This window comes from Palaemon carinicauda, chromosome 37 (genome assembly GCF_036898095.1).
Source record: "Palaemon carinicauda isolate YSFRI2023 chromosome 37, ASM3689809v2, whole genome shotgun sequence".
Classification (NCBI taxonomy): Eukaryota; Metazoa; Arthropoda; class Malacostraca; order Decapoda; family Palaemonidae; genus Palaemon; species Palaemon carinicauda.
The window spans coordinates 58,081,988-58,091,987 of NC_090761.1; the positions used below are offsets into that span (position 1 = coordinate 58,081,988).

The 10,000-nt window shown below is 31.1% G+C and overlaps 1 protein-coding gene across 2 annotated transcripts in view; it reads right to left on the reverse strand.

The window, feature by feature from the left end:
• The window catches only part of LOC137629139 (uncharacterized), a 286,776-nt gene that overhangs the window by 68,027 nt on the left and 208,749 nt on the right, over positions 1-10,000 (reverse strand). For both annotated transcript variants that reach the window (XM_068360410.1, XM_068360409.1), the window contains 4 exons: positions 5,858-5,989; positions 1,371-1,673; positions 676-743; positions 69-140 (listed from right to left, as the gene is read on the reverse strand). In XM_068360410.1, coding sequence (XP_068216511.1) covers positions 69-140; positions 676-743; positions 1,371-1,673; positions 5,858-5,989 — 575 coding nt within the window. The remainder of the gene's footprint in view (positions 1-68; positions 141-675; positions 744-1,370; positions 1,674-5,857; positions 5,990-10,000) is intronic.

Sequence of the window (10,000 nt, forward strand, 5' to 3'; positions counted from 1 at the left end):
TACCATACATGTTTACAAATCGAAGTAAACCTTCAATGCTATAAGTACTTGGCTGTAGTTGATCTTACCTTACAAATAGTAGTGAGATTCTTCAAGCAGTAGCATAGTTCTGAACAGTCCCTGTCGTTATTCTTATAAAGCTGAAATGAAGAGAAAAATAAATCGTGACCCCAAGGTCTCTCTCTCTCTCTCTCTCTCTCTCTCTCTCTCTCTCTCTCTCTCTCTCTCTCTCTCTCTCTATCAAATAGATAATTCAAGGAATCAGGAGTGTATATGAGATTTTGAGAGCTTGAAATAATTTAGACGTTTATAGCAAAACAAAGAACAAGATATTGTAAATTGACTATTGATTATTGGACAATGGATGACTAGAAACAATAATAAGAAAAAAAAAATGGTATTGAGAAGTAATTACGAAAAAAGGCATTAAACATTCGTAATGATTTAAACTTATTCTTACATATCATACATGCATTCAAACCTACTAAAATCGTTACATATAAACTGAAGGTATATTTCCATGAAGAAGAAAATTCGTGTGAGTCTTCTAGTGGTAATTTTGAAATAATTTCACATGTAAATAATAAAGTGCAATAATTTCAAATGCATTCAATCTTGATACATTACGTTTGCAACCGATTAATTATTTCATTTAATTATTTTTTTTGTACTTACTCTGATACTTTCGTGTTCTTCAATGATATGAGATTTGCTGTCCCATGATTTCTTGATTTCACAGTATCCTGAAAAGCGATGATGTCAAAAGGATTACCATATTTCATAGAAGTAAATGTATCGTGCAGGAATGTAATTTGCATGCTTATAAAAAAATTGAAATAAAAAAAAGTAAAATGCTTAACTTAATGCATAACTAATCAGAGGCAGAGATTATTTTTCATATTTTATTTTATATATGCATTTGTATTTATATTCATGTGAATATATATGTATATACATATATATAATATATATGTATATGTATTTAGCATATATAATATATATATGTATGGATATATATATAAAGATATATATATATATATATATATATATATATATATATATATATATATATGTGTGTGTATATATGTGTATATATATATATATATATGGATTTATGTATATGTTCATATATATAAATTATATTTATATGTATATATACAGTATATATATATATATATATATATATATATATATATATATATATATATATATATATATATACATGTGTGTGTATGTACATATATATATATATATATATATATATATATATATATATATGTATATATATATATAATATATATATATATATATATATATTATGTATATATATATATGTGTGTGTGTTTATTTATATATACTCGATAACGTACTTTCAGGCAGCGTAGTCGTGGGCGTTGGCGTAGTAGTCGACCTGGTGGTGGTAGTAGTCGTAGTCGTGGTAGTAGTGGTTGTCGTAGACGGCACAGCAGGAGCTACGTGTGGCACCGTATGGTCGCTCTGCGGGGTACTGGCCACCTTCCTAGCCTGCAGTAGAGTGTCCTCGTCCTCGAACTCGACCATTTCGGCATCGACCTCGTGGCGAGGATGCACGGGCTCGTAGGAGCCGCTGTCGTAGGGGAGGTGCTCCTCCGCCGGTATGCTCTTGTGGGTGGTCTGGTGTTTCTTGCCGTGAGCTAAGCCAAGATAATGCAGTTGGTTTGATACTGGATGGTAGAGGAATATGGTGTAACTATTGTGGCCTTTAGTGTTAGGTGGCGAGTGTCTTGTTATCTCAGCTTTAAATGGATGATGGTATCTTCATAATGGGTATGATAAAAGGGTTGTGCATTAGTCTGTCTAATTCAAATGGTTTAACATATTCTGTGTATGGGTTATTCATGTGATATTTATTCCCTCGTTTTAGTATTATAGCATTAGCCTTTTGTTTGTGTTTTTATTTACCGATTATTATGTAGCTTTTTTTATACCTGTGTTAAAAAGCTCTCAAGATGATCAGAAATCCAATATTCTTCCATATTCATTCTTTATATGGTTACACTCTTCTTTGTAGGGTAATAAAATTATTTATTTATTTATTGGTCATGTGTAAAGTGTTCGTCTTTTCTTATAGAAGTTCTGTCTTAGTCCCTTATTTAGAACGTATTCATGAAAACAATCCTACTGTCTAGATCAGTGGATAAACATTTAAAACATAAGCATTCTAGAAATTTGAGTTTATCAATTCGCCCTCCCCACCCCCCACCCCAAAAAAAAAGAAATCCTGAAATTTCCCCCTGGTTCAGAACTCCTGATCTAGATAAACACATAAAACAATATCATTCGAACAGTTTGAGTTTGCCAATCTGTAGTCTAACCCCACCCCCTCGCTCAGAAAAACTGAAATTGCCCCGTGATTCAGAACACCTGCTCTCAAATCCCCCCCCCCCTCAAAAATCTGAAATTGTAACGGTTTAGAACCCCTTCTCTCAAATTACCTCCCTCTGAAAATCTGAAATTCCCTCCTGGTTCAGACCCCCTGTTCTTAAATTTACCCCTCAAAAAAAAAAAAAAATCTGAAATTCCCCCCCTGGTTCGGAACCCCTGCTCTTAAATTTCCCCCTCATAAAAATCTGAAATTCCCCCCTGGTTCAGAACCCCTGCTCTCAAATCCCCCACCTCAAAAAATCTGAAATTCTCCCGATTCAGAACCCCTGTTCTCAAATTCCCCCCTCCCTAAGAAAGTTTGAAATTCCCCCCTAGTTCAGAACCCCTTCTCCCAAATCCCCCCCTCAAAAAAACTATAATTTCTCCGGTTCAAGACCCCTGCTCTCAACCCCCCCCCCCCAAAAAAAAAATCTGAAATTGGCCCCTGATTCAGAACCCCTGCTCTCAACCCCCCCCCCCCCCCCTTGCCCCTTCCTTAAAAATCTTAAATTCTCCTCTGGTTCAGAATCCCAGCTCTAGACAAATACTTATTCCTCTGAGGTTTATTCATCCTACATCTTCATTCTAACAGATTCCCTTGTTCAGAATGTATTGATACGCCCGTACCTGATATCACTTCAGACTAACCGTGAAATGGGATTCTCTCAGGTTAAGCGAGAATCAGCTCCCCTTTTATGGCCAGATCAAAGGCATAAAATTGCCATTGCATTAACACTGATGACGAGAGAAGGGGGGGGGGGGATCATTGCAGCCGTTGTGCCACGAAGCTAAATTAGCAACTCGATCTTTGAAGTTTTGCAGACAATAGTGGAAGGTTATTCAGGGAAGCAGTCGTTCATTGTTCAGTCATCTTTGATTGATGTGATTCATACGGTTGTTTGAACGGTTTCTTGGCATGGTGGTATATTTAGCATGTTTTTATTTGAGTGTTATAGGAGATGAGAGGGATGTTGACAGATGAATGGCTCAGATGATATATATATATATATATATATATATATATATATATATATATATATATATATATATATATATATATATATATATATATATATATATATATATATATATATATATAATATATATATATATATATATATATATATATATATATATATATATATATATATATATATATATATTTTATTTAGTTATCCCTTGACAAAATTAGTTACTGTATTTATGCAAAACTCCAAAATTAGTTCTTTCATATTTTTATTTATTTAGTCATCCCTAAATAAAATCAGTAACTATATTTATTTAAAACTAAAAGCAGTTTTTCCGAATTTTTTTTATGCTTATTTGGAATTTAGTCATCACTAAACAAAATCAGTAACTGTATTTATGCAAAACTGTGAAAGTAGTTTTTCCTATTTTTTTTTTTTAATTTAGTCATCCCTAGACTAAATCAGTTATTGTATTTATACAAAACTCCAAAAGTAGTTACTCATATTTTTTCTTTAAATAGTTATCCCTATTCAAAATCAGTCGCTGTATTTATGCAAAACTGTGAAAGTGGTTTTTCATATTATTTTAAGGTAGCCTTTATCCGAAAATATATGATGCATTAATCATAGAAAGGAAGTATATTCTAGTACATACATTGCACTTAATTTATTGCTAGTTTACTCACATATGTAAGAATGTACGCCGTTACAAAAACCGCATCTGAATCATTTATGTACTCCAGTTTATTGCTGATATAGAAAAAAATTATCAAAATTTATCCATTCGCTTAAAAAGAAGAAGATATCACATGGTCACTCAACAGCTAGCAAAATATTGAATGTTCATTAAATATTAAGACAAATTCTAAAAATATTAGCATGGTGAAATTAAGCGATGTATGGCAACATCATAAAAGACAGCTGGATATGATTTTTTTCTTGTAGTTGAATAATAGTATTGTATTATTTAAGCAAAAAATAAAAATAAATACAAAATAATTAGTTGATTGTGTAAAAGAAAACAAATGTAAAAGAAGGATGATTATTATGTAACATTAGGTTTAGAGTAAAGATTATATATATATATATATATATATATATATATATATATATATATATATATATATATATATATATAATATATATATATATATATATATATATATATATATATATATATATATATATATATACTCATACATATATGTATAGATATGTATATATATATATATAATTATATATATATATTTATATATATATATGTATATATATACATATATATATGTATATATATGTATATGCATATATTTATATATATATATATATATATATATATATATATATATATATATATATATACATATATATATATATATAAAAGAAGTAATCTTAAGAGGAAGACAGTTTTACTATCCAAATGTTATCAAAATACTATTATTTAAGCAATATTAAGTAATATAGTAGGTATAGAATTATGTAATTATACTATTTAAGAGTAATGATAAAACATCTGCATTATTTTAGGTATATAAAGCATGCTATTATAGTATGTATAAGAATGCCCAAACCAAATGAACAAGAATGTGCAACAAATAGTCATTGCCTATTCTATGGATATAGTACCGTTTGCAAATTAATCACTGGTCTTTTGTGGTTTTGTAGAAACTTTAAGTACCTTTGAGCAAATTTAAAAGCCTCCATGACTATATTGTTCAAAATATGAACAAAATTCTCGATTCTTCCAATTATGTGGTTCTATTTAATGATAAGTTTATGCTCGTATGGATGTGTGTATGTCTGAGTTTATGTGTAAACGCACTCTTTCATGTTTGTGAGTAAATATATTAAAGGAATAGATGTCAAAAAGATGGAAAAATCTGCTGATACAAATGAATACTTCTCTCTTAAAACCGGTTCATATATTATCAATTTTGCAAAATCACGAGCAGATGAAAATTATTTGAATGTTAAAGAATCCCGAATTACAATACTTTCAATCATTGAAATTTTGAATTATAATTTTCTTCAGCTTTTAGTGAATCTTTTATCCAACCTAGAGCTTCACCAATGTGCTTTACATAAGAAATACAGCATTCATAAATAACAATATTTTCAATTATTAAAATTTTGAATCATAATTTTCTTCAGTGTTTAGTGAATCTTCTATCCAACCCAGAGCTTCGGCAGTAAGCTTTACATAAGAAATACAGCATTCATAAATAACAATATTTTCAAGTATTGAAATTTTGAATTATTATTTTCTTCAGTGCTTAGTGACTCTAGTATCCAACCTAGAGCTTTGCCAGTAAGCTTTACATAAGAAATATAGTACTCTTAAATACAAGCCTACACGTTGTAGGGATTATTACTTATATATAACAGTATGTTTATCGGTTTGCATGTTCCCCTACATATGCTTAAGTAAGACTGATTAGGCTATATAGATGCCTTTCCTTCACTAGAAAGCAAAGCCATTAAAAGCTTACCGTGTCCGCCTTTCCGTAGAATGCTTTTATCAATGCCGCTGTATGTATTGGGGGCGGTCGCCGCTGGGTCTGGCAGGTGGTTTTCTGCATCGAAGCCCGGCTGGGACAGATGGTACGTCAGAAGAGATTCAACTACAGATGGGGGAAAAAGATATTAGTTATAAATTCTTGTATTATCGAGAATTACGGATAGTTTTTCATTATCATGGTGTGGTGAGATTCAGGACTTTGCTTTTGTGTATAGGAATATGATAAAGAATATCTTGGACAGATGGTACGTCAGAAGAGATTCAACTACAGAGTGAGAAAAGATATTATTTGTAAATTCTAGTATTATCAGGAATTTTTTTTATTTTTCCATTTTCATAGTATGACGAGATTAAGGACTTTGCTTCTGTGGATGGGAATATGATAAAAATTATCTTGGACAGATGGTACGTCAGAAGAGATTCAACTACAGAGGGGGAAAAGGATACTTTTAGATTGTAGTATTACTAGGAATTACGAATTATTTTTCATTAATATGGTATGATGATATTCATGATTTTGCTTATGTAGATGGGAATATGATAAAGAAATATCGCACAGCTGGTACGTCAGAAGAGATTCAACTACAGAGGGGGAAAAAGATATTAGTTATAAATTCTAGGAATATCAGGAATTAGGAATTGTTTTGCATTATCATGGTATAATGAGATTCAGGAATTTGCTTCTGCGGATGGGAATATGATGAAAAGTATCTTGGACATATGGTACTATTGTCAGGCATTACGAATGTTTTTCATTATTATGGTATAATGAGATTCAGAATTTTGCCTCTGTGTATGTGGAATATGATAAAGATTATCTTGAATTAATGGTAAGTTAGAATAGATTCAAGTACAGAGGGAGAAAAGATATTAATCATAAATTCTAGTATTATCAGGAATTGTTTTTCATTGTCATGGTATGATGAGATTATGGATTTTGCTTCTGTGTATGGGGATATGCTAAAAAGTATTTTGAGATATAGTGAGATTCAGGATATTTCTTCTGTGGATGGGAATATGATAGAAAATATCTATACTAGGATTATTTTAGAAATAGTATGGTCAAATATTAGTAATCACTGGAGGGATAAAAATTTATTACTTTTAAATATGATTACTATTTTGAATTATGGTTTGTTTTTCCATTATTATTCCTGATGTGACCAGATTGTGGAGTGATCTTCCTAATCTGACAATTGAGTCGGTGAAACTTCAAACATTCAAACTTATAACGAAGGTTTTTATGTTGAACAGGCTGACAGTCTCTCGTTATAGTTTTAATTTGTCAGATCTATTTTAACGTTGTTGCTGATCTTAAGGTATTCTATATTTTTTATTACTTTTCATATGATTTATTCATTTCCTTATTTTCTTCCTACATTAGACTATTTTTCCCTATTGAGTCTTTGACTTATGACATCCTGTTTTTTCCAACTAGTGTTGTAGCTCAGCTGCTACTAGTAATAATGATGACGAGATTAAGGATTCTGCTTCTGTGAATGGGAATAGGATAACCATAAGAGAAGGAGGGTTTTAGGAATATTATAGTAAAATATTAGTCATCATTATATGCTATAATACAGTGATAGAAGTTTTTATTTCTGCGAATGGAAATATAAGCCGTATTCGAGGGAGGAAGGTGACATTTGCTGTTCGTTTAGACATATGTAGAGTCTTTATTCTTTTTGATAGTTGTGACCATAAACATTAATTCATGATAAAACAAACCCAGACTTAAACAGATTAAAGTAAGAGAGAGAGAGAGAGAGAGAGAGAGAGAGAGAGAGAGAGAGAGAGAGAGAGAGAGAGAGAGAGAGAGAGAGAGAGAGGCTATCCGGGTCAGTGATGCATGCGAATCTTGTAAAAAAATAGATTCTAACGCCATCTGTTGACGCGGAAACACATAATCCCATTTACTCGAAGCAGGGCTTGCTGTCTGAAAGTCTTCGTTATTGTCGAAGGTCTATAGAAATTGGCCTCATAAAAACTCACTTTCTTCCAATGACGTCTCGGAAAATACTCCTTGAAAAGGGAAGAAATCTTGAATAGACTTTATTCTGATATATTGGAGACTTTATTGGAAAAAGAAGAAATGGGTAAGAAGAATTAGAAACGCTAAGAAGAGGAAGTAGTTGGGGGGATGATGGGAGTGGGTGAGCGTATCTTATGGGGAGAGAGAAGTAGAAAGCTTTTATAAAATCAGTGGAACTTTGGAAGGGAGGTTAAAGTTATCGTAACTTATCAGGTAACTCTATTGTGTCAATATAATATTAAACATTTGTGAACGACATTAACTTTTCGAGAATTGTTTTTGCTTCGATAGAAATTTGTTTTTTTCAGTTTTGCTGTTTTTACTTTCCTCTTTCTCTTTCTATTTATCTTGCTCGGAGATTCATCTGTCTATTTTTTATAAGAATCCGTTACAATTTATCTCTTTAGAATACTATTTTCCTTTTTATTTAATGATTAAGGCAAACATATTAGTTAAGACAAAATGTATAAATGAGATACATATAAAATTTTTGAATAAGAATAATAGTTTTTTTCAATAAAGCTAAAAACATCAAGTACTAAAACATTTTTGTTTTACCAAGGCCTAACTAATATTATTTCTAGGCTCAAAAAGCAATATAGGAATAGATTCAACACGTTTCCCATAATCATCTTTCTTCAATAATTGTTTACCGTTTAGGAGAGTATAATTCCCATATACAAGTGCCAGTCTCATTATTTTTTTAAGTTTGAGTGTTATATCATATTTAATATATAATCAGAACCTTATTAGCTAATTCATTATTTCCTTAAGTAAATTGTATTCATTTGATTCGTCTCATGATTTTCATGTTTTTAATACCAAAGAAAAAATATAAGGAAACATGATGCAAATAATCGGAAATCAAGTACTAGAATGGATTACTAACTTGGAACTAACCTATCAAATGTCAAATACTTTTTGTAATAGAAGGCTTTTGAAACCGAGTGTTGTATATTCCGTTAATACGGAATCAATGCTTATTGTTGTAAGTTTTATGTTCGGATAAAAATGTTCAAATGTGGAGTTGGAATAACACTTTGAAAAATGTTGTTTATGTTGAATGTGTACAATGGCACCAAAATCACAATCCTATATTAGAACAAAATAACCCCATTAATTGTAAGAGATTGATATCAAGGTCATTTTAGTGATTTGTTATAGTGGGAGATTATTTCCTGTCTTCAATCATAAATATTAATTATAAAATAGGAAGAAGTATATCTATCTTTCTATCACTATTAGCTTCAATATTTCAAATGTTTCAATCACATTCCTTAGTTATCAGTTAAAAACTAGAGGGGCACTCAGTAGAGCGCAGACCTTCGCCGCGGCAGCTTATTTCTCCACCTCTTTCTTGACCTTTTTGCTTGACCTTTGACCCTAACATGTATTAATTGGCGTGGAACTTCATACGCTCAAATATGAACCAAGTTTTAAGTCTCTGCGACAACGATGTCCAAACTTACTGTATAGCTGATTACGTGAATAGGACATTTTGGTTAACCGTGACCTTGACCTTTGACCATGACCTTCCAAAATTTAGTCATTTACAGCTTTTTTACACAGCAGTTAATCCCTGCAAGATTCATTACTCTACTTTTAAAATTGTGGCTAAGAAACTGTTCACAAACAAAACACAAATAGGGGTAAAACATAACCTCATTCCAACTTAGTTGGCGGAAGTAAATATACTCCTGATTTGTTGTTACAGAGAATAACCCATTCCTATCTTTTTATTATAAACGTATTTTTTTTTTTACTTAAATAAGTATAGTTTCATCACTTATAAAATAAGGCGTAATGTAAATCTCTGTACTTTTTCATTATGAATCAGTTCATTTCATATCATTTATTTATCTCTTCACGTCTTCGCTGTTCAAATTCGGAAAGCGTTTCTGATTAACAAAAATATTGAAGCAGATATTTGAACAGTTCAATGACTAATGAGTTTTCCTCGAGGTTGAGTCATACCCTTTAAAAGTATATTCTTGGACGAAAAGAATTAGGTCATAAAGGTCATCCTCTGCATATTTTCTGGTTATTAATTTGAAGGATTTTTTCCTGTTTATTTCAAACTGT